The sequence below is a fragment of the Penicillium canariense genome (assembly GCF_028826845.1).
Source record: "Penicillium canariense strain IBT 26290 chromosome Unknown utg000007l_segment0_segment0, whole genome shotgun sequence".
Lineage (NCBI taxonomy): Eukaryota > Fungi > Ascomycota > Eurotiomycetes > Eurotiales > Aspergillaceae > Penicillium > Penicillium canariense.
Window position 1 is genome coordinate 1,029,395 of NW_026622734.1, and position 16,709 is coordinate 1,046,103.

At 55.5% G+C, this 16,709-nt stretch overlaps 6 protein-coding genes across 6 annotated transcripts; 3 read left to right on the forward strand and 3 right to left on the reverse strand.

Moving 5' to 3' along the window:
• Nucleotides 1-251: 251 nt before the first annotated feature.
• On the reverse strand, nucleotides 252-1,554 carry N7482_009388 (ESCO family N-acetyltransferase; the record flags this gene model as incomplete). The annotated part of the gene is made up of 2 exons (XM_056691512.1): nucleotides 252-1,455; nucleotides 1,523-1,554. The coding sequence occupies 2 exons, from the start codon at nucleotides 1,552-1,554 to the stop codon at nucleotides 252-254; spliced, it is 1,236 nt and encodes a 411-aa protein (XP_056539218.1).
• Nucleotides 1,555-4,046: 2,492 nt separating this feature from the next.
• N7482_009389 (18S rRNA pseudouridine methyltransferase) lies at nucleotides 4,047-5,261 on the forward strand (the record flags this gene model as incomplete). The annotated part of the gene is made up of 3 exons (XM_056691513.1): nucleotides 4,047-4,089; nucleotides 4,400-4,656; nucleotides 4,785-5,261. 3 exons carry the CDS (start codon nucleotides 4,047-4,049, stop codon nucleotides 5,259-5,261), a joined length of 777 nt encoding a protein of 258 aa, XP_056539219.1.
• A 1,400-nt stretch (nucleotides 5,262-6,661) lies between these two features.
• N7482_009390 (uncharacterized protein) lies at nucleotides 6,662-6,921 on the reverse strand (the record flags this gene model as incomplete). The annotated part of the gene is made up of 2 exons (XM_056691514.1): nucleotides 6,662-6,856; nucleotides 6,886-6,921. The coding sequence occupies 2 exons, from the start codon at nucleotides 6,919-6,921 to the stop codon at nucleotides 6,662-6,664; spliced, it is 231 nt and encodes a 76-aa protein (XP_056539220.1).
• Nucleotides 6,922-7,710: 789 nt separating this feature from the next.
• Nucleotides 7,711-9,626, forward strand: N7482_009391 (VOC family protein; the record flags this gene model as incomplete). The annotated part of the gene is made up of 3 exons (XM_056691515.1): nucleotides 7,711-7,886; nucleotides 7,956-8,648; nucleotides 8,696-9,626. 3 exons carry the CDS (start codon nucleotides 7,711-7,713, stop codon nucleotides 9,624-9,626), a joined length of 1,800 nt encoding a protein of 599 aa, XP_056539221.1.
• A 345-nt stretch (nucleotides 9,627-9,971) lies between these two features.
• Nucleotides 9,972-12,039, reverse strand: N7482_009392 (uncharacterized protein; the record flags this gene model as incomplete). The annotated part of the gene is made up of 2 exons (XM_056691516.1): nucleotides 9,972-11,305; nucleotides 11,481-12,039. 2 exons carry the CDS (start codon nucleotides 12,037-12,039, stop codon nucleotides 9,972-9,974), a joined length of 1,893 nt encoding a protein of 630 aa, XP_056539222.1.
• Nucleotides 12,040-13,859: 1,820 nt separating this feature from the next.
• Nucleotides 13,860-15,265, forward strand: N7482_009393 (Alpha/Beta hydrolase protein; the record flags this gene model as incomplete). The annotated part of the gene is made up of 3 exons (XM_056691517.1): nucleotides 13,860-13,951; nucleotides 14,005-14,368; nucleotides 14,426-15,265. 3 exons carry the CDS (start codon nucleotides 13,860-13,862, stop codon nucleotides 15,263-15,265), a joined length of 1,296 nt encoding a protein of 431 aa, XP_056539223.1.
• Between the last annotated feature and the right edge of the window lie 1,444 nt (nucleotides 15,266-16,709).

The following is a 16,709-nucleotide window of genomic DNA, read 5'->3' on the forward strand; positions in this document are numbered from 1 at the left end:
CAGCACATAAAAACAGGCCACGAGATGATAAACAAATCCCAGTCCGACCAGACGAAAAAAAAAAAAAAAAAAAAACCCCCTGCCAGTACCTTCCATATAGTATCCCAGTAAGAATTAAAAGATCGAGGAAAAGAATCCTCTGCCCCCCCCCCCCCCCCCCCCCCAACCAAAATGCCCTCCCATGCAATGCCATGCTTCTCTCATCCACCTTTGCAGTCTTCCATCTTCATCTTATCTTTGTCCAGCTTTCATCACCGCTCGTTATACACATGCCACGTCTCCTCCTCCTCGAAGAACTTATGAGCCAGCCGCTTCCCACTCTCGGTGGGCTGGCTGAACGCAATCTGAGCCTTAGGGATTTCCATGCCGTAGATAAAATTGCTCACGACGCAATCCAGCAGATCCAACGCGATGCCCTTCCTTCGCGACGCCCCCGACGTCCAAATGCGCGAGACCCCGACAATGGCCGGGTGCAGCTCGTCCCGCACCGACACCGACGAGCCATTCGCGTGGGCACCACCTTTCTCGCCCGGTACGACTGGGCGCGACTCCCAAATGCGCTCCGTCAGACACAGCCCCACGCACCGGCTGTCCTTCATATGCAGGAAGACCCGGTACCGATCGGCCTTGTCGTCGGGGCTTTCCTCGGGCCGATGCGTCGGGGGCTCAGCCTGGCTCCAGAGCACGTCATCCGCGATCTCCGGGGACGACAGTTCCCGGTTGACGACCTCGAGCACTTTCTTCGCCTGGTTTTTGGCGCTGGGAGAGGCCTTGCGGTCCACGATCACCACGTAGCCCTCGTCGAAGCGGGTCGCCTCGTAGACCCAGCGCGAGGCATTGGCGCGCATGAACGCCTTGCCGAGGTCGACTCCCGTCGAGTTCATCTCGTGAAACTTCTTGTGCAGCGCCGCGTCCTCTGGATTCGAGGGGATATACTCCATCCCGCATGTCGCACAGGTTTTGCGCACCTCGCTTCCGAGGTCGATTTGCATCTGGCGCAGCGCGGGCGGTTTGGGCTGTACCTTTTGTGGCTGGGGTGGGAGTTGCTGATAGTTCGGCGGGTGCTGTTGTTGCTGCTGCTTGGGCGGGTCCACGGAGGAGCGCACACTGTTGGAGTTCACCTCGGTCAGCGGTGACCCGGCCGCCTCCTTGTGTTTGCGCTTGAGAAAAGTAAAGGTGGGCTTGCGGGCGTTGGCGGGGGGCGGAGTCAACCGGGGCGGCGGCGGCGATGAAGGGGGGGTGGTGAGATCGTCGATATCGTCGAGGGTACCTTCGGACAGGACGACCGAGGTGCGCCGCGAGGGGCTGGAGAGCACGGCGGCGGAGGACTCGCGGATCGCATACTGGAGGTTGGTCTCCGCCTCATCCGACTCATCCAGGACGCGTCTTTTTTTCGCGACCCGTTCATCGTCATAGACGCGCCATGTTGCTCTTCCGTATGTTTTCATCAGGCCTCTGCAGCAAGGGGTGGATCAGTATGGACCGAGAGGAGATTGGAGCACTGGAGTAGAGGGGATCATACCGCTTAAAAGAATTGGTGACTGTCCACGGCATCTGGAAGTCGCGATGAGGTCCTGGGGGAGAAAAAGTGTTTGTTTTCCGCACGGGGGTTTGCGGTTTAACAAAGCGGATCGTCCGGTTCCACCGCACGCGTGGCGCTAACTAGTTTAGGTCATATTGTCATTTGGGATTTGGGTTGGCCGTCACTACTCACCTTATCCCTTGCTGGAATGAGTGGGAGAAAACGGTCAGAGGAGGGAAGATGAGCAGGCGAATGATAGGGGAATGAAAAACGAGGAGTTTGGGAGAATGCAAGCTAGTTCAATGATCGGGGCGATCAACAGGAGCTGCGCGGTGGAGGCGATGGGGGTACGATGGTTTAATAGGACAGGAACGAGTCGCCACCAGCGGGAGGATGAGAAGGTAGAAGGTAGTTGAGCAATGATAAGCCATGAAAGCATTCAGCTTCGCAGAAATGCAGCAATGACGAAGGATGATTTGTTTGGAGCCCCAGCTGCTGCCTGCCTGCCTGTCGACTTCTTATTAATTCCATCCGCCTCATCCTCCGCATCATCTTCATTCTGAATGGCTGTACAAGCCTGCCTCTGGTATGTTGGGTGGGACATCGGGCAGGGTTTCTTTTCGCCCCCCTTTTGCGCCCGGGGACTATCGACGCTGTGCCCTGATTTGCCGTGTTCCTTTTGTTCATCTGTTTGTCCTCTCCATCAATCCGAGAGCGACAGGCTCCATCGCTGGCGCAACCAACAGACCCGCAACACCACTGCAAATTGGCCTCCTTTGCTTCACAAGACGGCTTACGGCGGGCTTCATCTCGGATCCTTCGTGTCCTTCCTGCCCTTCCTGCCATTCTACCAGGGCTGATGACCGTCAGGAGTCCCGCGTGGGAAATTACGAGGATTTGGCCCCGTCCCTCGTGTTGGTCTGTTGGGCGGCCGCTTAACCAACCGTCTGACCTCTGACTTCCCTAGCACCGGCCAGGAGACCAAGGCAGACACAGACACCGACACAGACACAGACACAGACACCGACACAGACACCCAGCCCAGACCAACCATCGGGGCGGTCCCCGCGTTGCATCGTGCAAGGAAGCGCTGCTTCGCCAATGGCAGGCCCTTAATAACTAACCAAATCTAGTGTCTAATGTCTAGGGTATGATTTCTCATCTCTCATATTTCGCGATGCCTATAGGGAGTCGGATGCATGGCGCCTACTTATTTCCACAGGCAGAAACCGGAGGTTCGACCGGGGGGCGTCTCATTCCCGCCTATGCTGATTGGATCCGGGCCAGACAGCTTCTGTGCGAGATCGCGGATCCAGCAGCCTGATTGGTTTCAGCCTGGCCGTGAGCCCAGCACTCCGAAATCCCCTTGTCATTCCGTGTACGGAGCCCTTTCATCTATCTCTGCTTGAGGGGGCGGGGACAAGGGGGAGGGGGGGGGGGGGGGGAGAGGAAGGAGGCCCCCCCCCGGATTTCCACGGCCGAGTATGCTTGTACAGCATAGAGTTTCAAGGTGAAGCACGAGCTCGGGTGGCAAGTTTCTTCATGAGCGAGTTGCCGTGGAGCGATCCTCTCGATTCACGGCGGGTCAAACTCCAATTCCCCTGCCATCCCGGTCCACCGTTCCTTGTCGTCCTACCGACAGGATGATGACGAGCTGGATCGTCTCCACACCGAAACATGACAGGCACCGGTCGCTAGTGGGCGGCATCGATCCAAGGGGACGATCCGGGCGTCAGCAATGCTGCACTATAGCCTTGCAGAAGGGGGCATGGCGCGAGCGAGGCTGACTTTCGTCGTATCACCTCAGATCGCCTCCGCCTGGATCTCACTAAGTCGCGGTCGATCCTCTCACGATGGATGGGCCCGGCGAGGGAACGGGCGGCATGAGGGGCCACCTGGGGAAGCTTCCCTCTGGATCTGCAACGCCTCGACTTGCAGATTGTTGGTGACACACGGCACATACGACGCATCGTCTGCTTCTGCGCGGGGAATGCTCCAGACTGAGACCTGCTCTGGCGCAAGAACAGCCACCAGGCTCGAGGGCGGGCGCTGACTATATGGCTATCCAGCTGAACTCCGGGCTGCTGGACCCCTCTTCTGACGATTTGCGAGATGGTCGCTTCCCTGCCTTTCGCAGCATTGTTGCAGTAGCGTGCAGGATAATCTCGATGACCGGACTCCGTCTGCAGAGCAGAGGGGGATCCCACCCGAAGTCGGTCCGCTGCAGACCCCGTTGGCACTAACGAAGTAAACCGCTTGAGCGAAAGTCTCCGGTCGGGGACTTTAATGTAGAATTATTTAAAGAGGGGAGGCCGGTCATACAGCGTCGACTCCAAGAGAAGTAATTCAAAGCACCAGCGAACTCGGACGTGGTAAATCACCAAGTAAACGTGATCCACTGCTGGGTCGAGTGCGGTCCCGCTTTTGACCCGCGGAACGTCCGACTGCGCGGACCCGGCCTCAACTCAAAAATCTCTTCGAAAACCTCCAACCTCCATCCCATCTCCTCCACCCTCCCCCAACCATGTCGGACACCGCACAAGTGGCAGGAAAGCGAAAGCGTGCGAGTTAGTAACCCGATTCTTTTTCACCCTCTGCCTCTTTTGCTCCCGGAGCAATTATACCCTTCACCTGCCCCGCGACGAGGATCTGGCACCATGGACTCTGGCAGCCGACAGATCCTCCACGCAGACTCCGCAGACTCGCCCCAGCTGGCTCCCAGGGAAGAAGAGAGTGTGACAGTCCAGCCTGGACCGTCCAAACTATTCCCGGCAGCCATTCCCTTTCAGCCCAAGCAGCAGCCATCTTTTCCTCCTTATAGCCGGAGGGTCGAGCCCGCAGCAATATTGCAGACCGCTAACGACGCAAAATCGCCAGGGACCCAGTCGTGCCCCCCGCCCGAGCTACCTCAACTCGTGGCCGAGCAGCATGCGCCCATTCCTTCGCACGACAAGGACACCCAGCGTTTGATCGTGATTCTCTCGAATGCCAGTCTGGAGACTTACCGGGCCTCCAGCGGGCGTAGTGGGGCAAAAGATGAGAAATACTCGCTGCTGAACAGCGATGAGCACATTGGTATCATGCGCAAGATGAACCGCGATATCAGCGAAGCTCGCCCGGATATCACCCACCAGGTATGTTCCTCCCTTGAGCTTTCTCGAAGCGGCCAGGCGATTTCGATTCCGCCCCCCCTTTCCCCCCCTGCTCTCCTCGGGGTCTATTTTTTTTTTTATATTAACATGGCCCCCGCCACTCCCTGCAGTGCCTCCTCACCCTCCTCGACTCCCCCGTCAACAAAGCCGGTCGGCTGCAGATTTTCATCCACACGGCCAAAGGCGTCCTCATCGAAGTCAACCCCTCCGTGCGCATTCCCCGAACCTTTAAGCGCTTCGCCGGCTTGATGGTCCAATTGCTGCACCGCCTGTCCATCCGCTCCACCAACTCGCAAGAGAAGCTGCTCAAAGTCATCAAGAACCCGATCACCGACCACTTGCCCCCGAACTGCCGCAAGGTGACTATGAGTTTCGAAGCACCCGTCGTCCGCACCAAGGACTACATCGAGTCGCTGGGTCCGCGCGAGAGCATCGCCATCTTCGTCGGCGCCATGGCCAAGGGCCACGATGACTTTGCTGACTCCTTCAAGGATGACACCATCTCCATCAGCAACTACAGTCTCAGCGCCAGTGTTGCCTGCAGCAAGTTCTGCCACGCGGCCGAGGAGGTATGGGATATTCTGTGAGCAATGGGCGGGAGGAACTTAAATCGCGCTGCGGTACGCGCGCGTGTCCTTCGCCTGCCGTTCGCAGTTTCCGGGCATCATCTCTGCATGCCATGACGCCACGAATTTCCTTGCGATGGGTTTGGACCCCGAGCGGATTGGATTGGATGTTTGTGATGGAATGGTTCTGACTGACTGGCTGGCCGACTGACTATTTTGTCTGCCGCCTCTTTTTGCCTCTCTCTCTCCTTCGATCTACTATTCGCATCTTGTGTTTTTGAAGACCTATTGAGTCACCTGTCGCGAATACCCGTTGATGGAATGGTACAGTCAGCTAGCCAGCCAGCCTGCCATGCTATCCCATCCCATCCCATCACATCACATCGAATTTTCCCCTGTTCGGGGCCCAAAAAAAAGCCCGTGGAGTGGAATTGAATTATTTTCGGGGATTTTGCTGGGGTTGTTGATCCTTTTGTTGCCTGCAACCACCTGTCAAGAGTTCTCACCCACTATGACGACCCTTTGGCCAAGACAATTGACAATTGACAACAAAGAGACTCGGACTGGACGGCATTTGGTTCCTTTTCGCCGCCAGTCCTGATCCAAGCCCAAAGCCGCCTCTTTCCGCAGCGCAGCCTTCCTCCTCGACTGTGGCGATGAGACCAGAAAAGTGAACAGCAAATAGATCAGGAGCCCGTTTCGTGCCAGGCTTCTGAGATTAGGCACATATTGTGTTTGAATACAGTACCATTTTTGTATACGTGCCCTGTTTTTGGTATGCGAGATTTGGCGCCGATCCTTAGTTTGCTATATCTGGTAGTCCGTCGGGTCTGGTCTAGGCTTTGGATTGTGCCGAGCCTACGTAGGAGGTGACATGGCAGGGACGCATGTCATAGGCGGTCCTCTCGACGTGGCATGGATGAGGCGCCCGCCTCACTTTGACCCTGCGCTGCACGTAGGACTGCTAAAATCTGCTAAAACCTGCTAAATCTCGTAGCTCAATGCCTAAGCCGACTATCGTGGACTAACGCCCCGCTAATGGGAACCGCGCATCTCGTTCCCGGACGAATCACCCATTTCCGACTCCCATAAGATGTAGTCAGAATCTACGACACACCGGTGCAGGTATCGGCACCTCAGCCCAGAGCGGGCATTCATTCTGACGGACTTCGTCTGCAGTCCGACATACTGTAGGTACTATCGAATTCGGATTACCGGATAGGCGACCCAAATGCTTAGAATCATAATCCACAGCCCTTGGACAACCCGCATAGCTTCGTCGCATCTTCTCTTTTCTTACAAGAGTAAGCCCAATATCTCACCAGTCTGCAATTCCGTGACTCGACCGCCCTCAACAGTAGCGGTCAAGCACACCTGCCCAAATCCGCACCGCCAACTCCTCCCCTTTGCCCCCGGCTGTTTTAATGGCCAATGCTAATTCCACCCATTCCACCCCGTCCCCACCGGAGCCGCACCCATTTGTCCAGCGCGAGCAACGTCCACCGCGTCCGCCCACTCGCGCCCATCCACGCTGCCAGGTCCTCCGCCAACTCCACTGTGTCCGTCCCCGCGCTGACCTGGCCAACCTGGGCTCCAAGCGGCGGGCCCGCTGGGGCCTATCGGAACGGAATGGCGAACCTCGAACCTGGTAGCCTCGGATAGCTCGCGGGTCCAGGAACATGATTCGATTTCAATTTCGATCCCGGCGTCGGCTTTGGCTTTGGCGTTCGCCTTGCCTCTTCTTCAAGTTGGGCCTGCATGCCCGGATCTCCTCAGGATCTCCTAGGCGAGGAGCATGGCCCGGAGCCTGCCGTCTCGCCTCACGCCCGTGCTGTCCGAACAGCCAGTCCGCGCGCGGGGCACGCGTTTCACCATTAGCTTTCCCGCAGATCGCTCGATCCGGTAGAAGGCCTACGACACTGGACTACTCTCTTCCTGGCTGGTGATCCAGTGATCCGGCGATCCTCCGTCCGCATCCACCCTCGCCGTGCATGCCTCCAATGCTAGTCCAGGGTCCACTGCTGAGTTAGGCTGGTGGCCTTTCTCGGGCGACTGCGGTGGCCAGCGCGGTGCAGGCGATTCGGGCGATTCGAGCGATTAGTGGCAGGCTTTGGGCAGGAGGTGGATAAGTGACAACCAGCGAGCTAACCCAAGCTAACCACTCTCTTGTTGGTGGGCATCTTTTCCTGGAACTGGAGACTGTCCCTTAGTGTCGTGACTGGTTCCTGGCAGGACTAGCCTCCGGAGGGGTCATTGTTCTGCTTTCTTATACACCTTGCTTGTATCCTCACCGTATATATTCATTCCCTGCATTGAGCAGACTTTCTCTCTTCTTTTCTTGTGCACGTATCTTTGTCGTGCAAACACCCTTTACCTGTACCATCCGCTCTATTCTAGCCAGCATCCTCTGTGTGCTACTTTCCTGGCACGCTGGCTTGACTGGACCCCCTCCTACCTACCATTTCCCGAAATGCCCGTCTCGCATCTGACCCTGACCGTCTCGCATCTCCCTACCTCGACATCATTCTTCCTCTCCTGCCTGCAACCACTGGGATACCAGTTTATTGGCCGACATGATGACTACATTGGCTTTGGACAGAAGCAGGGGGAGCCGGCAGATTTCTGGATCACGGAGCAGAAGCCTGGGTATGTGGTATCGATATTAGATAGTGGGGTCCACCTTATGAGGCAGTATGCTAACTTCCTCCCCTCCAGGGTTCTTCCCAGTGCAGCGCATGTAGCATTTCCTGCACCATCCAAAGATGCTGTGACCGCATTCTTCCACCAGGCCATCCAAGCCGGTGGGAAATTCCACGGCGAACCCAGGACCCGCGATTCACAGTCCGGCTACCATAGCGCCGCCGTAATCGACTTTGATGGTAATAGCGTCGAGGCAGTGTACCGACCCGGCAGCTCTGTCGTGGCATCAGAAGCCGGGGGGCCGACAATAGCCCAGCTGGGGAACGGCTCTGTGGTATCGAAGAGTAGCAAAGCTGGCAGCGTGGCGCCCCCAAGATCAGAGGCCAAGTCTCGTGCAATATCAAAAGCACCAACAGCCATCGAGAAGGCCCCGTCTGTCGTCTCCCACAAGTCAACAGGCTCAGCCCTCGCCTATGGACCGCCACCAGTCCAGCAGACCGACGATGGCAGCAAAGCCGCCAAAACAATCGTCGGTACGCTCATCGGCGCCGCCGCAGGCGCCGCCATCGCCTACGCCATGGTGAAGGGCGACTCGCAATCCACCACCTCCGAGACCAAAGAGGCACCACCGCCCCAATACCAACAGCAACAATACCAACAGCAACAATACCAACAGCAACAATACCAACAGCAACAATACCAACAGCAATACCCCCCTGACTTCCCACAGCTCATGGCTCCGCCCTCTCAAGTCTCTGGCGCCATGTCGTACGGCCAATCCGGCGTCCGCGCCATCGAGGCTCCTCCCCCCGCAGCGTCTACACAGCAGCCTCAGGCGCCCGCTCCACGCTATCCCGGAGCATAATGTCCAAGAACCCGCGTGCCAGCACCATATACGAGGGCACGGAGTTCTACCATGACGAGCAAGGCCGCCGCGCCTCAGATGGCGGCAGCATCTTCTCCATCCCGGAGAACCTGCCGCTCCGCGCCATCGAGTACCCGCCGCCCAGCAGCGCCTCGCAACAGCGCTTCCCCTGCAATCCCAGCACCTTCATCAGCAGCTACGCGGCCGACAAGCCGCGCGCGGGTAGCGTGCACTCGGCGTCGACGATCAAGGCCTCTGCCACGCAGCGCCGCCATAGTACTGACGACGGCTACTCAGAGCACAGCCACCGCTCGCAGGTGTACCGCGCATCGTCCTCGCATAGCGTGCACACGGTCAAATCACACTCCCACGCCCCGTCCAAGGCCGGTGGCGCCCCCAGCACCACTTCCTCGACCCGCTCAGCCCGCAACATCCCCCTCCCCGCCAGCTCCTCAGAGTCCTTCTACAGCGCGGCGCCCAGCCAAGGTGGGAACAAATCCGCCGTCTCCGCGCGCAACACCCCGCTACCGGCCGGCTCGTCGAACTCCTTCTATAGCGCAGTACCGAAGTCGCACGCCTCCGCGCGTCACATTTTTCTGCCAGAGAGCGTGATCGACGTCGAGGTTGACTCGCACGTCACGCCGGACGATTCGATCAGCCAGGTTGGCGGGAGTCACTCTGGACGCTCGAGTCATTCGCACCGCTCCAAGCACTCCAAGCACTCCAAGCACTCCAAGCACTCAAAAGCGTCGCGGCACTCGTCGAAATCGAAGACGTTTGAGGAGCCGGTGAGGCCGGCGGATAGTGTTAGTCAGATCTCCCAGTCGTCACAGAGGACTGTTAAGGTTGCGAGTCGGAAGGGGAGTGAGGTTGTGGTTTGATTTGAGTGGTGATTGATGATGTGATGCATTGATTCATGCATTTTGCTTCTTCCTCTTCTTCCTCATCTTGTTCATCAGACTGTGAATCGCCTTTTTTTCCCCACCCTTTTTCCCACTGTGGTGCACGGCACCGACAGTTTTCTCTTCTTTGCATCCTTGTTGCAGATATTCAGCATATACGGCAGATGATGCGAGGTTTTCGCCACTTTGATATTTTGCATGGACATGGAGATTGCATTTATAGATCGATATAATTGAATTGCATTTTCTTGTGAGGACTACTATAGACCCGGATAATAAAGATTCCGGAGTATATTTGCACGATGAATTGCCCTTCCGTGAAGTCTAGTCGTCGGACGAATATATGGTAGCCTCCTCAACCTCGGCCCAGGACTCAGAATCAGACGTATATACCCTCAACCTCGGGCTTCGCGTCTCGACTATCCTCATGTCTCTCCCTCTCGCGGTTCTCTCCGGCCTGGTTGTAATGACCACATGGCTATGAGGCGGCCTCCGAGCACGTTCTCTCTCCATCATCTCACTGGGCACCTCGCTGGCCACAGCCCTAGTACTATCATGGCGCCCAGAAGGTTCGGATAGATTGACATGGTGCCCTCTCATCGGGGTCTGAAAATAGTCCCTGCGCCTCTCCTCCCTGCGCCTCTCGGACTGCTCGGGAACAGTACCGTCGGGATATCTATCGTATCTCCGATAGAAGTCCTCAAAGTATGCCTCCCTCTCGATATCACTGTCCCCTTCCTGACTTCCCCTCAGGTTGATGCTCACGGGTCTTCTCCTACGCCGCGGCCGCGTCGCATACGCCGTCCTCCGTCTATCACCGGGTTCATTCGCAAAGGAATACCCAGGCTCCAACGTGTGTGCGTGTCGCAGCTTCTTCTCCAGAGTCTCTTTCTTCTGGGCTTCCCGTTCGACCTCCATCATCAATCGGCGTGTGGTGCCCATACGTACCACAGCGTTTTGTTTATAAGTAGAAGGGCGCTGTTCCTCCTTTTTGTAAGCCTGCGTCTCCGCATTGAGCTTCTCCCCTTTGTTGTGGACACCGTCTTCCCATTCTGCGAATAGCTCGTCGATGATCTGCCTTTCTTGTTCAACCGTCATGTCTCGTGCTAACACTTGCACATTGTCGTTTGTCGGTCTAGGCGGGAATCCACTGCCAGCGAAATACACCGGTTCAGGAGGTGGCGGCTGCGGTTGTACATACGCAGAGGTACCACCCATTAGAGGCTGGCTCCACGCGTACGGGAATGTACCATACATGCCACCAGGTGGAGGAGGTGGAGGCAGGCCAGAAGCAGAAGCAGCGGGCGCAGCTGATGCCCGAAAACCATCATGCACCTTGCTTCGACGAACGCTTGCCGGACGACGGTTTTCAGCATAAACTTTCGACCCACCTCGTTCGTCCCAGAGAAAGACACGGTGGCTGCTCTCCTCAATCGGACGAATGGTCTTGCCTTTCCCTCCTTCTCTGACAAAAACAAGCCGCGGCTCGCGCGAGGATGTGGCGGATACGGGCCGTACAGGCGCAGCCTGGGATTGCACATGAGGGATGCCTGGTTGTGTCTGCGTCGTGGGACGTGCATTGGGATGACCAGGGCGGACTGTGTCACCCCCGAGGGCTCTCGGGTCCCTATTGTTATTGAAGTCCCAGCCGCCTCCCCCTCCACCACCGGGGGGATATTCAGGGCCCATACCACCACCCCATCTTGCTCCTCCTCCTCCTCCTCCTCCTCCTCCTCCTGCTCCTCCTCCTGCTCCTCCTCCTGCTCCTCCTCCTCCGCCTGCCCCTCCTCCTCCCCCCCCCTCCCCTACCTCCTCCTGTACCAAGAGGCCTACCAGGGCCGTAAGGTGGGCCACCGGGGCCATAGGCGGGGCCACCAAAGCCAGGAGGTCCAAGACCACCACCTGGCGCCATAGGACCCCGGTCAGGAGGCTCGAGGGCCCATTCTGTCTTCAAGATGACATCAATGCTCCTCGTCTCTTCGGCAAAGAACCCGGCCTTCCGGGTTTTACAAGCCAAGCCGGCCAACTTCAACTCCAACAGCGGATACTGCAATGATAGTCGCATATTTTGATCTCGCAGCAAGTCGTCCACGAGCATTTTCTGGACACTCGATTTCAAAAGGCTTTTGCAGTCATCCTGGATAGTCCGTCTCATCTTGGAACGCTGGGTAGTTTGAGCTAGGACTCTCAGGAAGAGCTCTTCGGTTGAGAGGGCCATCCTACTGCAGACTGCCCATCTCCACGAGAGCTGCGTGGAGCTGGTGTCGATATGGACATATGGTGGCCGGCCTTTCGTGAATGTCCAGCCCATGTATAAAGATGTCAGCCGTGATAGGTCCGGGAACACGAGTGGTCGCCGTTCAGAATACGCCCACTGATGCGGTTGCGGCATTGGATATGGTGGGACTTGATGCGGTGGCACTGGAGTATACGGAGGTTGCGGATTCGGGTCTCGAGGTCGAGGCTGGGGTTCAGGTCCACGTTGACGTTCTCGGCCCAGCCCTAAAAAGTACTCCCCAATTCTTTTTATTTCTTTGAACATTTCCAGGATCACTAACTGGACAGCCTCGGACCGCTTGTCGCCCCTGTGCAGATTTTACTGTCAATCGGCGGTTCATCGCATTTGCAGAACGAGGGCTATTCTGAACACTCACATCGTGGCTTCGAAAGCAGTCAGCGCAATGTGCACTTCCAATTTGTGCGACTCGATCTGTCTCTCCATATCGTCGATATCACGCTCCGTCAAGAAGACTCTCTGTCGGTCTTCCTCACTTAACTCTACCTTGGCGCGCCCTCCCCTCATGGGATTAAGCGCACGAAATGCATCGCGGATCTTTTGGCTGATGAGATCAAAACGGTCAGCCGCACTTTTACTCGCATTCACTAAGTCGCGAAAACAGGGCTTCTCCAATATATTCGACTCTGTGTTCCCCTCTGGCCGTTCTTGTGGCTGATCAGGCTCACTCCCACCTCGTTCTCCTTCATTCGGCGCATTGCCCGGTCCAGGTCCAGGTCCAGTTCCATTTCCAATTTCCGTTTCCACTCGGAAATCTCTGTCTATGGTAATGTTTTCTCTCGCCGCCCGAGTTATAACCAAGTCACGGATGCTGCTCAGCAACTGGGAAGTGGCGAGAATCCTGTTTTCAACGTCTTTCAGCCTCGCAGCGGCCGTCGCGACCCTGGCAGTGAAATTCTGGATGTTACTCGCGAGATCGGCGGCAGTATCAACGGTGACATTAAGTGTCCCTGGCCCCGTTAGTGACTATATGAAGGGTGACTGGTGGGGTCAAAAATACCGACTATGGTGGTGAACCCAGCGTTATTTCCAGTGACGACGCCTCCGTTGTTTTGGATATTGCTATTATCTACATCTCCCTGCGTGGTATTTTGCACATTTTTGGACGAGCTGGCGGGTGTGTGAGGGGGGGGTCGGCGGGTCTGTCATGAGATGGACCTTGACTGGACCCGAGGGAGGAAGCGATGTTCGCTTTCTCCCTCGTCCATCAAGAGGTATTGAAGCTGGGAATGAAAGCTATCGCCGCCTGAATGCCCAAGAGAACGGATGAGCAGGCCATTGTGAACGATGTTGACGGATTGTTGGATTAGATCCTTCGAGATGACCACCTTGTGAGGCTCCGCCCGAAACCAAGGGACGCGAGCAGCGTCATCGCTAGGAATTTCCCCATTTTTACTGCAGGGCCAATCGGTCCCGACCAGCAACCCGGACGTATGCTGGTCTGCTATCATATCACCGTGCAGCTGACCATCAGCCGGCGCCACCAAGCCCGGGCGCTTATCCACACCCGATGATTCCTCTCTTCAGAAGCCACACAACGGTGCCGTGTATCGTGGTGCAGGTTGCCAATCTGACCCTTAAGATTGCTCAGACTAATCCTGAATGAAGGCGGGGGATTTGATGCGCTGAGATGCAAGTTACAATGAATTGTGGATTTCAAGCTCCGGCCGGGCGCAAACCCCTGCTAGCCACCTCGTGAAGGACTGCATGCAGCCATGCGTACGCATATCACCACGCAGTGCGGCTGGGAGCCTCTTGGCAAAATGAAGGAGGGGTAAACATAATAGATATAATCGACGGGGCCTCCGTTCAACCGTGACCCTTGATGGCTAGGTTATTAGAGTAACATGGCACGCTTCTGAACATATTGCGGTTAAATACTCTTGAGATCCACTCCTCATTCGCAGAACAGTACAATGTCTGGTTCCAAAGATGAGCCCACCGGGGAACCGGGAAAAGAGGGATTGGGGGATATCCTGTTCGATCCAAAGGAGAAAGCTAAAGTAGAGTATGTGGTCTTAGCGCTTCCTTTAGAGGGATTTGAACTGACAATACTCGTAGCATCATCTTCGTCCATGGCCTGGGAGGCAACAGGATCGATACATGTAAGCAATATGGTCGTACCCAAAACCCAAGAGTCGCAAAGGAGGAATTTGAACTCTGGCATTTGCCGAACTATATGTCTCATCAACTCTGCGAATACATAGGGACCTGGAAGAATGAAGACCGTTCTCAATTCTGGCCAAAGACCCTCTTGCCCACCGACTGCCCAACGGCAAGAATCATGTCGTTTGGGTATAATTCCGATTTCGCACATTTCTTCCCGATGATCGGCCCAAAGGGTATCTCGCCCGATCTGACGATCGATAATTACTCGGCATCTTTGTTCGACGCTCTGATCGGGTTGCGAAAAAAGACCAACACAGTGGGCCAAAACCTCCCTTCTACCTCGAGTATGTCCTAACAAAAACGTTCCCTATAGGCGGAGCGGCCTATTATATTTGTCGCACACAGCCTCGGCGGCCTTGTCGTTGCGAATGCACTTTCCCGGCCGCATGGCACAGACGACGCTGCCAAAGAACTCGCTGATCAAACGATCGGTACCCTGTTCCTAGGCACACCATTCCATGGTTCTTCTAAAGCCAAGTATGGCAGTCTAGCGGTGAGCTTTCTATCATATTTCATGGCGGCGGCGAAGCAAAACATCGAGGATCTCAAGGAGCGCTCTGCCAAACTCGCCAGTATAAACGATGCCTTTGCAAAATTCCTGAAACAGCGTGACCGCTCCCGAACCAAGCCGTTCCTGGAAGTGGCTTGTTTCTTTGAGGACGAGTCGCTGTATAAGAAGGGCGTTAAGATTGGAAAGATTGTTCCGAAGGAGTCTGCGAGCTGGCTGGGGGTTGATGCGCTGTCGATTTCAAAAGACCATATCGCCATGTGCAAGTTTAGTGACGAGGATAGTTCTGACTACAAGAGCGTTTCCGGGAAGTTGGCTCAGTGGGTCGCGGATATTGACAAGAATCAGGACTTGAGCAGCGGGAGAGTGAAGGGGCTCAATGCGCAGGTTTGTCACCACAGCTCCCCCCCGATCCTTGGAGGTTTGACTGACGTTCGCGAACAGGGCATTGTTGTCAACCAAGGGAATGTCGATAATCGCGGAATTACGAACCATGGCGTTGTTACTGGAAACAATTATGGCACTTCTAAGGACGCGATTAAGATTACGGGGACTATTGTGAGTACGGCACTTTCGAGGGAAGAGGTAGATACTGACAGTATGAAGAACTACAATGGTGTAAAACCTGTTGTTGAGCCCGAATGAAAGGTTCCTCGGCTGCTTATTCTGATGTCGGATGATTCGTATGTCGCATTTCTGGCGAGAGGAAATGTCTCGCTGGGTTTGTTATGGATAATTTAGGAAGAGAATCAAGAAACACAGTTGCTGCAACGAAATTCCTCAATATAAAGAAAGGGGCTATCAGCATTGCAAGAAATATAATAGACAAGCGTGGGTGGGTCCGTCAATGGAGAGCTCTGGGCGGGGCCCCTACAGTTTCTTGACATATCAACATAACACTCAATCACGATCTGAATAGCGTCATGAACACCCAAAGATGGCAGAAGCATATACAGGGGGCATATACAGGGGGACCCAAAAAAATCCCCTAAGGGCGCCGAACCAGATGCGCATTTCCACCTGAATCAAGTGGATCGCTCGCCTCGGCAACCTGGTAAAGCGCGCCTATGGTTCGAATCGACGCCCTTACATTGGCCATACGTCACACCAGGATCGGTAATTCCCCCGTAAATCTAGCAACGGCTCGTCCTCTAGTTTCACCGTGGAGAAGTGTTACCACTTGGCTACGGAGTGTTCTGGGTACCTAACAATGCCCCTACTAGATTGCAAGACACTCCCAGGCCCCATTAGGCAGATGTCAGAGCAATAAATGACGGTATAGACTAAGAATGTCGCCTATAGTGCATTTTTGGTCTAGTGGTTATTTTGCCTAAGATTTGGCCCTATTTTGTCTTGACAGCAGGCAAGAGCTTAATTGAACGGGGGTGCTGTAGCTGCCTAGTTCTCACTTGATGCCCTTCGCGTCTACCACCCTTTGCATGCCACACTCTGCGCTTCTGTGCCTGCCTTTCTACCCCAGAGGCTCAGAAAGCAGCAGTCTAAGTTACTTGCAAAAGTTTTGGTGTTTTGCACTGTCTCGTTCTATCCCAAGCCATTCAGACCTCGCCGCTGATTCACCTTGCGATTTCTGAGTTGATATTGGTTCCTTTTGTTTGGCTTGTTTGCATCCGGGGATTATCCCCACCTTCTTCGAAACAACCAATGATCGTCTGCGTACCTGAACTCCTCTGTTGACACTCGGCCGGTGTTGCGCGCCAGTCAAATCTGAATGCATTTCAAGCTTTATTGCCATAGCGTATGGTAATTACTTGGATATATCTGTCTCGTGCCCAGATGGGCTGATTGCCAAGTTGGACAGAGATGATCCAAACACTGGTCCAGGATCTGGCGTATATCCAGCTACCCATCGTCGGCAGCACATTACGACATTTACCTATAAGGATGACTCCTTTGAGGATTAACCCGACGTTTAGCCGACCGAGACCTTGCGTTTATTTCGGCAAGAACGACAGACGATTTCTCATGCATGGACCTCCAGTTGCGAGGTACAACCCTTGGCAGGGATGCACAAGGGATGGCTACCACCGCATACCCTGCGCCATTGCTGACCGACCTGCCATACCAGGGA